Source organism: Podarcis raffonei, chromosome 2, assembly GCF_027172205.1.
Source record: "Podarcis raffonei isolate rPodRaf1 chromosome 2, rPodRaf1.pri, whole genome shotgun sequence".
In the NCBI taxonomy this organism is placed as follows: Eukaryota; Metazoa; Chordata; class Lepidosauria; order Squamata; family Lacertidae; genus Podarcis; species Podarcis raffonei.
In genome coordinates, this window is record NC_070603.1 from 87,964,736 (window position 1) to 87,980,844 (window position 16,109).

Genomic DNA, 16,109 nt, shown 5'->3' on the forward strand with positions numbered 1-16,109 from the left:
AATTGCTCCATAAGCTATGAAAATGTTTTCTAAAAACAGTCACACAAGCTGTGTTAGATATAACAAACTATGAATATTTCTAATAGTTTTATTCACAATAAAATCCTTTTTGACAAGTATCAGTGGGATGGTCGAGCTTGCATTTTGCCCATGATTCGATGACTGTCAGAAATAGTATCAGACCGTTGTTGATACATAGCTTGCCTTTGTATTTTGTCTTCATAGCATAGGGTAGCATATTCTTATTTTGACTAAGCAAACTTCAAATCACTCTTGGCTTAACTATTTGCTATACCTGGTGGCAGATTAGGTGATATTTTTCCGCAAGGTGCTTAAACAAGGAGTTGTTTTGAGTTATTCTTACAGCAAGTTCTCACATAACTTTGACCAAAACTTTAAGAGGGTAAGGCTGGAAAGAGTAGGGGCCAAGTCCATGGCTTCCTTCAACAATATTAAAAATAAAAACAATATTCAAACCGGATCCATAGCTGTGCTGAAAATTCATGGATGGTGTCAGGGAACTGCCATCAGTGCCGGAGGGAGAGAGCAAGCTCCAGAGGGATTCCAGAGAGCGTCCCGGGATGGGGAGAGGCAGCCCATCTTCTGGGGAAGAGAATCAGCGTAGCACCAGTGGAGAAGGGGGGCAGATGGGGGAATCGGCGAGGCGGTCCCATGACTCCTTGCCGGGGACCAGCGGGGAGAGTAAGGGTCCTCCGCTGCCTACGCCCTCCTTGCGCAGAAGGCTTCTGTGCAGGGAGAGTAGGAGGAGACTAGGAGTCAAAGAGCTTCTTTGCTGGAAGAAGTTTAAGAAACGCCCACTGACGGATTCTGCCAGCGATTGAGACAGCCACGGGTGAGTGGCTGTCTGGACAGAAAAGGTTCACTCAGGCAACCCAGCCAGGTGTTGGCACCGGCTTACGCACGAGCAACCCCTAGAACCATTACAGATGGCAAAACTGAGAAAGCCGTTTTGCCGGATAGTCTTCAGAGGAGGACTAAAATCTCCAACGGTTTTAGGAACAGCTCAAAAAAGCAAAAGAAGAAAGTCAAAAATTGGCTGGAAATTATTTTCTGAGAAATGTCAGCTCAGCCCTGTTTGTTTTTAAGCATCACATGCTCTATCTCAGAGCGGCATGCTAATTTTTTCACCTCCACTGGTGGTGCAGCAATAAAACAGCTAGCACATTTGCAAGGGTAAGCAGGGCTCGGTATGGTCTCAAATTGGATGGGGGACTGTGTGTTGAGGTTCCCACATTGCAGGAGGTTGGATTTAGATGACTCCAGGGGGTCCTTCCAACTATGATTCATTAAAACTAATGGGGGAAAGTGGCAATGCATTGATTAAAAAAAAATTAATACATTTTATCCTTTGTTCCATTTCAGAATGATCCAAGCAGAACTGGTGTGTGTCAATTCACAAAAATCAATGCATTGTCACTGCTATCAGTTTTCTTTCCAAGACTAAGCCTTCCACCGAGGAATGTTCATTACCTGTGCCACTGCAGGGTCAAGATTATTCATAATCATGTGCATTATTGCAGCAGCTTGGATGGTTTTGCAGGGATATTTCTGGATGGGGTAAGCTCTGAAATTAAAATACACCAGTGAGGAAATGAAATAATTATCTTCAACCTTCTACAAGTGCATACTTGGATTTATCACAAGCAAATCATAAAAAACCCAAAATGAGAATAAAATGTTTGATATGATGGTAGAATCAAATGGCATCATTCTTCTTCTTTTCCCCCCTAGAGTGATCAATATTTTCAGAGATTTCTCTGCGTATTCAAAGCACTTTGAGTGTCCCTAGCAAAACACACCCCTACTACAAAAGCTAACGCTATGCCAAAAATTACTTCCATCTTTTTCCCCCAGCCATGGTCCATCAGTTAATGAGAAAATAAATTGCAACAATTTCTGGGATATTCCTGTGGTCAGGGCATAGGTCTTTCTTTTGCTTACCGTGTTTTCAAGGTGGACACCGAGTTTGTAAGTGTCCTTACTTTCATTCTACACATTATCTCTCCAGAGGCTTGCATTCTGCAGCTTTTCTGGTGGCATCCTTCCTGAAAACCCATTACATACTTGCCTGGGCTTTAACAAAAAGGCAGAAAGGTGTGTCTCACTGCTGTTTGGTGCTATTTTTTAAAAAGGTGAAGTCTTTTTACTTTTAAAGAATCAGGTAGGTAGCCATGTTGGTCTGACACAGTCGAAATAAATAAAAAAATTGTCCAGTAGCATCTTAGAGACCAACTAAGTTTGTGCTGATGAAGCGGCTGGGCCAAAGCCGAAAGGACGCTCAGTTGCGGGATATGCATGGAAGTGAAAGGAAAGTCCAATGCTGTAAAGAAAAATATTGCATAGGAACCTGGAATGTAAGAACCATGAACCTGGGTAAGTTGGAGGTGGTCAAAAATGAGATGGCAAGAATAAATATTGACATCCTGGGCATCAGTGAACTAAAATGGACGGGAATGGGCGAATTCAGTTCGGATGACTATCATATCTACTACTGTGGGCAAGAAACCCGTAAAAGAAATGGAGTGGCCCTCATAGTCAACAAAAGAGTGGCGAAAGCTGTACTGGGATGCAATCTCAAAAATGATAGAATGATCTCGATACGAATCCAAGGCAGACCTTTTAACATCACAGTAATCCAAGTTTATGCACCAACTACTGGTGCTGAAGAAACTGAAATTGACCAATTCTATGAAGACTTACAACACCTTATAGAAGTGACACCAAAGAAGGATGTTCTTCTCATTATAGGGGATTGGAATGCTAAAGTAGGGAGGCAAGAGATAAAAGGAACAACTGGCAAGTTTGGCCTTGGAGATCAAAACGAAGCAGGGCAAAGGCTAATAGAGTTCTGTCAAGAGAACAAGCTGGTCATCACAAACACGCTTTTCCAACAACACAAGAGACGACTCTACATATGGACATCACCAGATGGGCAACATCGAAATCAGATTGATTATATTCTCTGCAGCCAAAGATGGAGAAGCTCTATACAGTCAGCAAAAACAAGACCTGGAGCTGACTGTGGCTCAGATCATCAGCTTCTTATAGCAAAATTCAAGCTTAAACTGAAGAAAGTAGGAAAAACCTCTGGGCCGGTAAGATACAATCTAAACCAAATCCCTTATGAATACACAGTGGAAGTGAGGAACAGGTTTAAGGATTTAGATTTGCTGGACAGAGTGCCTGAAGAACTATGGGTGGAGGCTCGCAACATTATATAGGAGGCAGCAACTAAAACCATCCCAATGAAAAAGAAATGCAAGAAAGCAAAGCGGTTGTCCAACGAGGCCTTACAAATAGCGGGGGAGAGAAGGCAAGCAAAATGCGAGGGAGATAGTGAAAGATACAGGAAATTGAATGCAGATTTCCAAAGAATAGCAAGGAGAGACAAGAGGGCCTTCTTAAACGAGCAATGCAAAGAAATAGAGGAAAACAACAGAATGGGAAGAACCAGAGATCTGTTCAAGAAAATTGGAAATATGAAAGGAACATTTTGTACAAAGATTACCATAATAAAGGACAAAAGTGGTAAGGACCTAACAGAAGCAGAAGACATCAAGAAGAGGTGGCAAGAATACACAGAGGAATTATACCAGAAAGATATGGATGTCTCGTACACCCCAGGTAGTGTGGTTGCTGACCTTGAGCCAGACATCCTGGAGAGTGAAGTCAAATGGGCCTTAGAAAGCACTGCAAATAACAAGGTCAGTGGAAGTGATGGTATTCCAGCTGAACTATTTAAAATTGTAAAAGATGATGCTGTTAAGGTGCTACACTCTATATGCCAGCAAGTTTGGAAAACTCAGCAGTGGCCAGAGGATTGGAGAAGATCAGTCTACATCCCAATCCCAAAGAAGGGCAGTGCCAAAGAATGCTCCAACTACCGCACAATTGCACTCATTTCACACGCTAGCAAGGTTATGCTTAAAATTCTACAAGGAAGGCTCAAGCAGTATGTGGACCAAGAACTCCCAGAAGTGCAAGCTGGATTTCGAAGAGGCAGAGGAACCAGAGACCAAATTGCAAACATGCGCTGGATTATGGAGAAAGCTAGAGAGTTACAGAAAGACATCTACTTCTGCTTCATTGACTATGCAAAAGCCTTTGACTGTGTCAACCACAGCAAACTATGGCAAGTTCTTAAAGAAATGGGAGTGCCTGATCACCTCATCTGTCTCCTAAGAAATCTCTATGTGGGACAAGAAGCTACAGTTAGAACTGGATATGGAACAACTGATTGGTTCAAAATTGGGAAAGGAGTACGACAAGGCTGTATATTGTCTCCCTGCTTATTTAACTTATATGCAGAATTCATCATGCGAAAGGCTAGGCTGGATGAATCCGAAGCCGGAATTAAGATAGCCGGAAGAAATATCAATAACCTCAGATATGCAGATGACACAACCTTGATGGCAGAAAGTGAGGAGGAATTAAAGAACCTTTTATTGAGGGTGAAAGAGGAGAGCGCAAAATATGATCTGAAGCTCAACATCAAAAAAACGAAGATCATGGCCACTGGTCCCATCACCTCCTGGCAAATAGAAGGGGAAGAAATGGAGGCAGTGAGAGATTTTACTTTCTTGGGCTCCATGATCACTGCAGATGGTGACAGCAGTCACGAAATTAAAAGACGCCTGCTCCTTGGGAGAAAGGCGATGGCAAACCTAGACAACATCTTAAAAAGCAGAGACATCACCTTGCCAACAAAGGTCCGTATAGTAAAAGCTATGGTTTTCCCAGTAGTGATGTATGGAAGTGAGAGCTGGACCATAAAGAAGGCTGATTGCCGAAGAATTGATGCTTTTGAATTATGGTGCTGGAGGAGACTCTTGAGAGTCCCATGGACTGCAAGAAGATCAAACGCATCCATTCTTAAGGAAATCAGCCCTGAGTGCTCACTGGAAGGACAGATCGTGAAGCTGAGGCTCCAATACTTTGGCCAGCTCATGAGAAGAGAAGACTCCCTGGAAAAGACCTTGATGTTGGGAAAGATGGAGGGCACAAGGAGAAGGGGACAACAGAGGATGAGATGGTTGGATGGTGTTCTTGAAGCTACCAGCTTGATCAAACTGCGGGAGGCAGTGGAAGACAGAAGGGCCTGGCGTGCTCTGGTCCATGGGGTCACGAAGAGTCGGACACGACTAAACGACTAAACAACAACAACAACAAGTTTGTCCTGGGTATAAGCTTTCATGTGTATCTGAAGAAGTGTGCATGCACACGAAAGCTTATACCCAGAACGAACTTAGTTGGTTTCTAAGGTGCTACTTTTAAAGAAGTTAGTGTCAAATCATGTTGTTGTTGTGTTTCTTTTTTAAAAAAAAAGTAAAAAAGACTTCCCTTAGAAACAAAACCAACAAGTGCATCAGTCTCAGGCAGTCAGTTGCCAGCCTCTCTGGCTTCCCACGCTTGAATTAAAGCCCAATTAAAGACTCAATGAGCCCCTCATGGGGGAGTTCAGATCAGGAAGTATGGGCAGCCAGGGAGGATTCAGAGCACTGGAGAAACCATCAGTGGAGAGTGAAACACAAATGCCTTCCTTGGTCACCTCACAACAAGGAGGTAAACTCAACCCCAAACCCACTGAAATTCTAAATAAATTTGCTGTGCAAATGAAGCAGAAAAATGGAAGCCTCTTTCACAGGGGAAGAATACAGCTCTAGCATAAACTGATCAGGTACAAAATGATGTCCGTAATTTCCAAGATTCATAGACCTGGAAGATGCATATCAATAGTTGTGCTTAATACTTGTAACAGATCCCATTTCTAGATAAGAACTCCCTTATTTGCATATGGATTTTATCTGGATTCTCTCTCTCTCTCTCTCTCTCTCTCTCTCTCTCTCTCTGTGCATATGGAAACTCATTTAAGCTGGGGGAATTAGGGCAGCCAGCTGTGCTCATCAGAAATCCATCAACCAATTTCAAACCCTGCATTTGAACGATATGTGTCTATATAGCTTTAGCAGCTGGACTCACCCCCATGGACAAATACATATCAGGATGAAAATGAAAGTTTGTAGCCTTTGCAAGGTTAGGAAGTCATTTTCATTTTGTTTTTAAAATACTGGTGCTCAGTTTTATAGCAATGAATGGACTGGAATTAGCGCTGCTTGTCTAATATTATTAGCTGAGTTAGAGATGAACAATATATTGAGCAGATGGGGGGGAATCTTCTCATTTGCTGCTGGTACAAAGTTAGCTCCCAAGAAGAGGGCGCTGCTTTATGCTGTGCTGCTCTTGGCTGCCCCCAGTGAAGTAGGCCACAAAGAGGTACTACACTGTAACTACAGAACCAGCGAATGCCCAGAAACACAAAGAGCCAACAGGAGTCTGATTAAAGTCACAGACTCTGGCCCACTTCCTTGGTCTGAGCAACACCCTTAGCACAAAGACCAAACTATTGTCAGATTCAGCAATGGGCCAATTTGCCTGCCTGCCTGCCTGCCGGCTTCCTAGCTTGCATTGTCTCCCCTAGCCTGCCTTCTGTCTGTTCCGTTTGGTTCATGGGTTGTGCCTCCACATCAACTCACTCTGACAGAATTTAGGTACAACTCTAAACAAACAAATGGCTTTCACTCCCAACATGCCATTCCTCGTAGAGCCCTCCTCAAGCCTTTACCTCATCTCAATGCGGGGGCAGAACCTGTACATGTAGATATGTCCATAGAGTCTCAGCTCCTTGGCAAATTCTGGCGCCAGGACTTCGTGGAAGTTGGAAGGGAAATAACGCAAGGCGTTCTTCAAAGCCAGCTGCACAGAGAGAGAGAGAGAGAGAGAAGGAAGCCAGAAGAAAGTGACCAAGTGGGTGGTTATCACAGCTAATTAAACACATGCATTTTTATCAGCCTGAACGGGAAATGTGCCCAGATGCTGCAAACGTATTCAAGGGCACTGACCGTTAATAAGTATGAGGCTCCAATAAACAAGGTAGCACAGCATTTTGAATGGGATCTTCCCACCCTAACCTTTGCATAAACAAGAGGCTATCCTGGCACAGGATCTGGGCTGCACTTGTTCTCCAGAGGAGATGGAACAGCAAGCAGAATCAGCTGTAGATAACAGACATGCCAGGAACTCCATTGTACCATTATACCCAAGCACAACATGATGCAGGACACCCCGGGCGCCTGTTTGATAGCAGAACTTTGCTAAGTCAGGTTTGTAGCTCCATTGTCGCACTGAAATGGCACAGAAGGTTCAGTGCATGCTAATCTAATGGACCAAGATCACCCAGTGCTGTGCCAAAGAAACCAGAAGACTTCTGTGCTCAAATTTGCTAGCATTGCCAAATGCTGGGTGGGCGATTTTGTATCAGGAGAAATCAAAACAGGGAGGAGATTGGAACCAAGTTCTATGAGAAACGGCTGCAAGATGATAAGATTAGCCTAGAAAAGAGAAAGTGTCTTCAAATATCTGAGGACTGTCACACAGAAGATGCAGCATACCTCTTCTCTGTTATTCCAGAGGGCAGAACTGGAACAAATGAGTGGAAATTGCAGGAGAGCAGAGTTTAGTTAAACATTAAGAGAAACTTCCTAACAGTAAGCACTAATTGTCAGTAGGATAGACTAGCTCAGGAGGCTGTTCATTCGACAGTCATCTGCCAAGGATGCTGCAATCACATTCTGTGTTGCAGATCCTGCAATGAAGCAGGATTCAGAGTAGATGATCTCCAAGGTCCCTTCCAACTCAACCCCACCCTGTCACTTTGTGGTGGCACCTGCCATATGCCCTGAAAGGGATTCACTGAAGCCTTTTGTTGCTTTGGACATTTCTGCAGTTGTTGCAGTTTTAATATTTTCTGAGAACCATATACGGTTCATCAAAATGAGCTGTTTGTTACCTTCACCTCAATCTCCAGGGAAGGAGCCAAGTCTGAATATTTTAAATAAGTAAAATATGCCAGCAGGAACCCCAACAATACTTCAAAGGATAGTTGTTCCTCCAGCAGGCAAATCAGATAAAATCTTTCCTATCCTCCTCAGTAGGGTCCTCCTCATGTCACTGTCATTAACTCTTTTTTAAAAACACACACACAACAAACCACCATATGGGATATGAAACAAGGAAATGTTTGTTCACTTCTCAAGTTCACTCCCTGCTTTGGAAATTGAGCATGCTATTAAATGTGTGGGAGCCCCAGCCCACCTGGGTGGAGTAAAAAAACTAAAACCATAAAGCAGACCCTTCTATATCCAAACTTCGGTTTGTAGAAATTTCGTTGCTTCCACCATGAAACTGCTTAAGGGTATACTGGTAGTTATCTGCTCTTCTTTGTGAAATCAAATAAGCAGGCAGCAGAGAAGGGAGCTGGCTTTAGCCTTTGGCTTGCATGGTATACGAGGCCAGGAAGCAGTGGTGAGATCAGGGCTGTACAGGCACATTGAATTGGCTCTGCCAGCTTATTTGCACAGCCCTGACCTTACCACTGCCTTGCCTCCCACTCCTAATCAGTGACAATGCTGCTGCCAGAAAGCTATTGCTCCCATATGGAAAGGAAGCTCCACAGATGGCGATGCCTTCAGGCTATGCAAAAATATGATGAGCTAGCCCAGTGTCTCCATGCTGACAAGATTCAAGCGCAGCTTGAGCAGCATTTTAAATATTCAAGCGGCATTTTAAAAATACTGTTTGCAGCTCTAGGCTCAGTTTTTAGGAAGAATGGGTTACAAATCCACAATCTACTATATGTTTTGCAAACAGGCTTGTCCATCAGCTCTCTTTGTTTCCAGGCACCTCTTGAGATATTGTCTCCCAATTTGGCACGACATTTCCTGAGATGGTGGAGTGGTCCTGAACCAGATCAGTGATCCTCCAGAACTGCTATCTTTCCTGGGAGGGATGTTCCCATTGGTACCAAGTCAGGAGAACACAAGGAGAGCCATGCTGGACCAAGCCAAAGGCACATTCATTTCAGCATCCTGTTCATATTGTGGCCAACCAAATGCCAGGACCCCCACACAAGAACACTCTTCCCACTTGTGATTCCCTGCAACTGGTGTTCAGAGGAATACTGCTTCTGACCGAGGAGATGCTACACATAATGGCCAGTAGCCACTGACAGCCCTATTCTCCATAATGCTCTAAACTACTACTCAAGTAGTGGTAGCAGCCTAGCAGTAGAATAAATAGTCTTTAGAAAGCCAAATCCATTATTTTGACAAACTGTGATGCATTTCAGACACTGAATGAACCCAATTCCCTAGTTGTTTGTGGCTTAACATCTAGTCATCTGGAATTGACAATCCTGTGCCCTTTTCCAGGTGAAGACTTTAGCATTTGCCGATTCCCTTCCCTTTGACTATTACAGCACAATGACCTTCATGTGCAAACTAACGGCCATTTGTCCTAATTTACACAACCAAGTACTGCAGACAGCTACATTTTAGAGACAAAAGACTCTTGTCTGCAACTGACAGTTCTAGATGGACTCTACTTAAGAGGCTAGCACAAAGAAGATGAAATGTGTTTGTGTTCTACTAACAAAAGTAATTGGATAACGATGGGCTATTTGTTGGGCAAATGTCTTTGTTGAATTGGCAGGTGAAGCCACACAGTGAAGAGACATCAGCTGGCAGGTGGAATATTAGATGCTAAAGCAACAATCTGGAAAGCTGGCGAGGTGTTGAATTTTGACAGGCTGCAAATTGTTCAAATAAGCATCTGCTTTGTGTATCCAAACAAGTTAATTCAGTGAGGCTCCAGTTTTCCATGTGCAAACAGGAGTGACCAATAGGGAGGGATGGATCTGATCTCCTAGCAGCAGTGCCACCGTCTAGTACTGGGACAGAATAGTGGCAGTGTCATCAGACTGGCACAAGTGCACCAGTGTGCCAATTGAGTGTGCCCAAACTGCCTCAACCTTGCTGCTGCCCTGCTCTACATCTGCATCACTCTGGTATGCAGTAGTGGCACTGCTGCCAGGAGGCCAGGTCCAGAGCTGCACCTCTCCTCACTGCCATCTCCTGTGTGGAAATGTTTCAAAGCATATCCTTTGGGGGGGTGGACCACTGCTCAATAACAGAGCACATGCTTTGCATGCAGAAGGTTCCAGGTTGAATCCCCGGCATCTCCAGGTAGGGCTGGGATGGAGGACATGCTGCCTGAAACCTCAGAGAGCCACTGCTAAGTCAGTGTAGACCAGAGGTTCCCAAACTGTGGTCCACGGACCACTTCATTCAGGCAGCCTGTCTGGATTTGAAGGCGGGAGATGGTACATTCAACATTCATATTGATTTTATTTCTTACACTGTATTACAATTTGAATGCTAAGGAATTCAAATAACAATGCAATGAAACACACTGTGTAGGAAATAAAAGAAGCCCATTAAAAAATACTGTTAAAAACCATACAGCACCTAGCACATGGGTAGGCAAACTAAGGCCCGGGGGCCAGATCCGGCACAATTGCCTTCTAAATCCAGCCCGTGGAATCAGCGTGTTTTTACATGGGTAGAATGTGTCCTTTTATTTTAAATGCATCTCTGGGTTATTTGTGGGGCATAGGAATTCATTCATTTCCCCCCATACAGCCCAGCCCCCACAAGTTCTGAGGGGCAGTGGACCGGCCCCCTACTGAAAAAGTTTGCTGACCCCTGACCTAGCACAATGCATTATAATTGCTACAACAGGCAGAGAAACCATCAAGTGGTCCACCAAGATGCTCAACCATTTTCATGTGGTTCAAGGGGGTGGGGGAGTGTGAGGGCCACTGGAGTAAATGATACTGCCCTAGATGGAGCCATGGTCTGGCTCAGAATAAGCCCATTTCCTAAGTTCTTATGTAAGGCAAGTTTACTCTTTAACAGGGGTACAATGAAGAGATGCAGGCTATCTATGTATGGCAGACAAAGGAAATGCAGCAGAGAGTCCTATGGCATTGTAGGATAGCAGAGTAATACATTTAACAAAAAAATGTTGTTTTTGCTGCATCAGGCCAACACAGCAACCCTTCTGTAATTTGCCAAAGGAAGACACTGTCTTTCTTAGGATTGGTAATAGTAAAGCACAGAGACTTCTGCCTCTGGGCAGGGAAAAGGAGGAGACAGAGGATGTTGCGGCTTCAAGTCCCGAGCAACAAAGGGGCTTGGAAGAAAGAGAAGTCAGGAACCATGTATGGAAAGAGCCTTGCAGATATGGTTTGGTTTATCCAAGGAGATTAAAGATGAGATGGTGGAAAGAGCCACGTAGCTCTTCCGAAGGACCCCGAAGCACATGGCTAAAGCTCTCATAAAGGCTTTATATTATTGCCAGAAATAGAGATGCATGAAAACAAAACATGGGAACAGTTTTGGGTTAATACTGCAAATATAAATTGAAAATAAAGCGCTGCAGATACACAGGCCTGATCCTCAGCTTATATTAACTGGCATTGTTCCCTCAGCTTTGGAACACATTACGGTTACACTGCCGATTCTACTTCTAATACTGCTACTACTATTCCAATGAATTATATTATCATGGCTGATATTATTAATAGTCACAGCAACAATAATGATTTATATTCATTGCAAACTTGTTCTCAAAGTGCTGGTCTTGGGATGGAGCAACTGCCCTATGAGGAAAGATTACAGCATTTAGGTTTTTTTAGTTTAGAGAAAAGGAAAGTAATGGCTTGTCTACATTTCCACTGTCCCATGCCTAGAAAGCATGGCTTTGAGCAGTTTTGTCTTTGCCTCACTGCTTTCCCCCAGAAAACCCACTCTTTAGTGCTAAATCAGAGCAAACAACATTCTGGAGAAAACCCAATTGATGTTTGCTCTGATTCAGCAGTAAAGATTGGGTTTTCCTGGGTGACAGTAGCAGGGCAAGCAAAAGTGGATGAGCCCAAAGAGCCAACAGGATAGAAGTTTATAAAATTAGACATGGCATAGAGAAAGTGGTCTGATGCCAGATCCTATAAAGAAAGTAGCAAGACGAACAGGCTGTTGCAGGACCACAGACAGCTCCCAGTGAGCAACTTGCTCCCACAAAAGTTGGGAGCAGACTAAAGCCTTTTAAGCTTCTGTGTCCAGACTCCCTCTTCCAGACTCCACTGCCTTGTAGACAACTTCAGAGTCTTAAAGGGCCAGCTCTCTGGCCTGAAGACAGTCACTCTTGCCCTGTTCCGTAGTTTCTCTCCTGGTGTGCTCCCTGCACCATTGAACCAATGATGTGTGGTGGGAGGAATCTGGTTTCTCAGGGGAAGGAGCCTGTGATGGTCCAGGCTCTGGTCCTATAGGCCCTGGTGGTCGACTCTAGGAGATTCTTCTGGAGGTTGCCTCAATTGTGGTCATCTCCTGCTCTCCAGCAGTCAGTTCAGTGCTTTTAATCTGATCTGGCTCCTCAGCGCGTGCCTCTGCAGCCTCTGTCTCTGTGTCTGGATTGCTGCGGCTTGATTCAGAGGTCATGACAATGCAAACTTGGTGCAAAACCATCTAGAGTCAGCTCAAACCCTCTCAGGACAGAGAGCCTTTCTACCCACTGTACCTCTGTCTTGTGTGGATTATCTCTGATCTAGTTGGAGTCAGTAGGCCTCTGAATACCAGTGTTTGGAAACCACAGGAGAGAGTGCTCTGGTGCTCAGATCCTGCTTGCAGCTTTCCCACAGGCTTCTAGCTGGCCTCCACAAGAACAGGATGCTGGTTGAGATGATCTATTGGTCTGATCCAACTGGCTATTTCCCTCATAAAAGCCTCTGTTGGTCCTAATTGCCCTCTGTCAATGCAAGGGACACACTAATGGATACAAACCCATGAGGTTAGGCCCACATTGCAGGATGATGCTATCTAGAATATAAGCCTGTTACATTGAAAAGATACATAACATTTAAATTACCTGCTAAATACGTTTGGAGAAAGCGACTCACAAATATATTATATGCCAAGACTTTTGAGCCAGCTACTGCCTCTCAGCCTAATACAATAATGCAGGGTGAGTCCTTTAAAAGAGGCCCCGGGGTTCCATGGGGCCTCTTTTAAAAGGCTCACCCTGTACAAAGATGCCACAAGTCCTCTCGGATTCAGAGTAAAACAATCCTGGAAGCACTCTCCTGGGGATTTCTCACTGGTTGGGGAAGCGGTGGGCATGTAACAATACTTAAGAACCCAACAGGCAACTCAGTTACTGCTTAGTTAAACAATTATTTATTTTTTGGTTGCCCAACCAAAGAACAAATCATTAACCCAACTCACTCAAGGATGCGTCTCAGTTTGAATATGCCAGGCCAATCGATTTCCCCCCAAATGTCCCTCACCACCATATCATCATAGCAGTTTCTTTTTAAAGGCTTGAAAAACCAAGTCAGTCTCCTGCACAGACTGTTTTTGTTGAAAATTGAGAACCTATAACCCTGTAGACAACAATTCACTTTGTTTATTCTATTTTTTATTTATTTATTTAATTTCTATTCTGCTTTTCCTCCAAAGGGAGCCTAGGACTGAAAACAAGTGATAAAATTATTTTAAAATCTCAAAAACAATTTCAGTATAAATACAGACATGGACAATAGGTCAGTATCCATGGCCATTGGTCATTCTGTCTGGGGCTGATGTGCATTGGAGTCCAACATCTGGAAAGTAACAAGTGGCCTTACAGGAACACATATCTCTGTATACATAAATACAGTGTATTCTTATGTTAAAGGGCAAGTGTATCCATTCCTTTAAGTTTACAAAGCGGAGCACACTTACTAGAAAATGTTCCCCTAGAACATGCACAAGCATTATTTAGGACTGGGCTCTACTTGTGAAGAGGCATGTTTGACTAAGCAGACAAATGTACTTCACTCTTTATTTGCTTCACTGAGGGACAACAGAAGGTCCATGATGATTGCTTATGGTCTCCTCTTTTGTCTAGGCAACATGTGTCTCTATAACCAGTTTCTGACAGTGAATATTTTTATTCCTGTGCCTTTGGGGAACTGGGATGCCGCAGACCAGCAAAGACCGAAGTTCTGGTGGGTTTAAACTGGTGTGGGCACCCAAAGAGATCCAGTGCAAATGTTCTTACCTTTTCTTCATGAGACTCCAGGTTGGGAGTCCTCACGGGAGCATGAGGGATTCCACTCTTTCGGCCCCTGTTCTCCGGAAGAGGGTTCAAGGGAAGCCCGCCACAAATTTCTTTCAGGCTGGACATGGCTTGTGAGGGGTTGTAATTAGAGGAAGAAGATCAATCACAGAGAGCTATTGCCTGAGGGGCAAGACAGAAGATAGAGGCTCTCTTTGGAGAGTCCTGGGGGATCTTCAGCAACTTTGAGGTGACCCCTGATGAAAGCAAGCTGCTCACTGGCTTTTGTATGTGCACCTCCAGTTCTCTGGAGAAAAGACACCATGCCTGTCAGACACACCTATTCAGTCTCCACAATCCTATTGGCTTCTCCTGCCTCCTCCTCCTAAAGAATAATTCACAGGCCTACTGATTATTCTCTGGCCATTCTTTGCGCATGCTTTTGGGCCTGTTACTTTGAACCACATTCGGCAAGCTTATGTACTTTGCACACACACACACATTCACTACTCTGAGGGGCCTGGTGGGTTTTGCAAAGTTTTGAACCAATTGAAAGACACAGCATTGTGTGTCAAGTCTAAAAGATTCTACAATCGGGGAAAAAAATCAAATATTCATATTTGCGTATTTTCATTTGTGGGCCTTAATGTAGATCACCTTTGAGACTCCCCTATCTGATTATATTATTATTAGTAGTAGTAGTAGTAGTAGTAGTACCCTGCCCATCTGACTGGGTGACTTCCAACAAATATAAAAGCATAACAAAACATCAGACATTAAAAACTTCCCTATACAGGGCTGCCTTCAGGTGCCTTCTAAAAGTTGTATAGTTATTTATCTCCTTGACATTTTATGGGAGGGCGTTCCACAGGGTGGGCTCCACTAGTTATTAAATCATCTGTATACCCTCTTTGGGTTCCAGTAATCACTAGCAGAGCTGTACAACAGGTAAAATTCACAATAAGGTGAAGAAACATACATATATATTTTTTAAAATCACAGCAACAAAATGTCCTATAAAACTGACACCAACATGTAAGTCTACAAAGAATCACGGGAGCCATACAGCAGTAGCATAACATAATGACAAAAGCTCCAAATCGCTCTAAAACAAGGCACCCCTTTCCAGGCATTTGAAGGAGCAATGTGAACTCTCCTCAGGAGAGATTTCTATAATGTTGGGGCCACCTTTGAGAAGCCCCTGTCCCACGGCAAGCCCCTTGCTTCTCTGATCATGAGGAGGTGGAGGGACTCTGAAGAGGATCTCAATACGTGCCTGGCTTCATTTGGCTGCTGCAGTCAGTCAATTTGGGGTGTCAAATTGCTGATTATTTAACTTATTCTTATCAGGCACTTCCAGACCATCATATTTTAGTACAGATCTCTCACACTTCTGGGTACATGCTGGAATAATATGCCTTTTACACAGTAAGAGCACACCTTCCTAATTCACCCCCACCAGCCCCAGTGATTAAAATATGCATAATGGGGTGGGTGGAGGGGGGAGAACTCTGATGAACCAAAGCAGAAGTGAAGTGCTTCTTACTATCTTAGGTCTTACACACATGGCCCACAAATGCCTTGGGGAAGTGAAAGAAAAGAATGAAATATTTTTGCAGATCAGGGAATTAAGTCAAAGGCACATTTGCCGAGGGTGGGGACAATAAGCCTGTTATCAGAGGGCTGCAGGCCTGGAAATCTGGTTGGAAGAAAGGAATGAAGAAAGGAAAGAAAGGAATGGCTGGTGAAAATTTTGCCTCTGAATATGTCCCACTCATGCAGTCAGTCAGAACTACTGCAGAAAGAGATTAGAAAATACACTTTATGGCTCCAGTAGGCAGCAATCAGTTCTGGTGATACAGACACTCAGGGGCTAAGAACAGAGAGTTCTTCGTAATGTGACCCAATAAACAGACTGCTTGGGAAGATACAGAAACTAGGGTTCAAACCCCACCTAATCTGCAGATTCGCTGGGTGGCCTTAACGAAATTCCTGTCATTCAGCATTGACACACCATCTGTAAAATGGGTATAATGCAGTGATGTATTTTGTGGTGTTGCAGCAAGAAGATGGGAAAGGACCACAGCAAGGAACAGCGA

At 43.9% G+C, this 16,109-nt stretch overlaps 1 protein-coding gene across 1 annotated transcript in view; it reads right to left on the reverse strand.

The window, feature by feature from the left end:
- Positions 1–14,634, reverse strand: part of UROC1 (urocanate hydratase 1) — a 50,386-nt gene extending 35,752 nt beyond the window's left edge. The window contains exons 1-3 of the mRNA XM_053378032.1: positions 14,014–14,634; positions 6,644–6,774; positions 1,492–1,585 (exon numbers count right to left, since the gene is read on the reverse strand). Coding sequence (XP_053234007.1) covers positions 1,492–1,585; positions 6,644–6,774; positions 14,014–14,139 — 351 coding nt within the window. The 5' untranslated portion in view covers positions 14,140–14,634. The remainder of the gene's footprint in view (positions 1–1,491; positions 1,586–6,643; positions 6,775–14,013) is intronic.
- Positions 14,635–16,109: the final 1,475 nt, after the last annotated feature.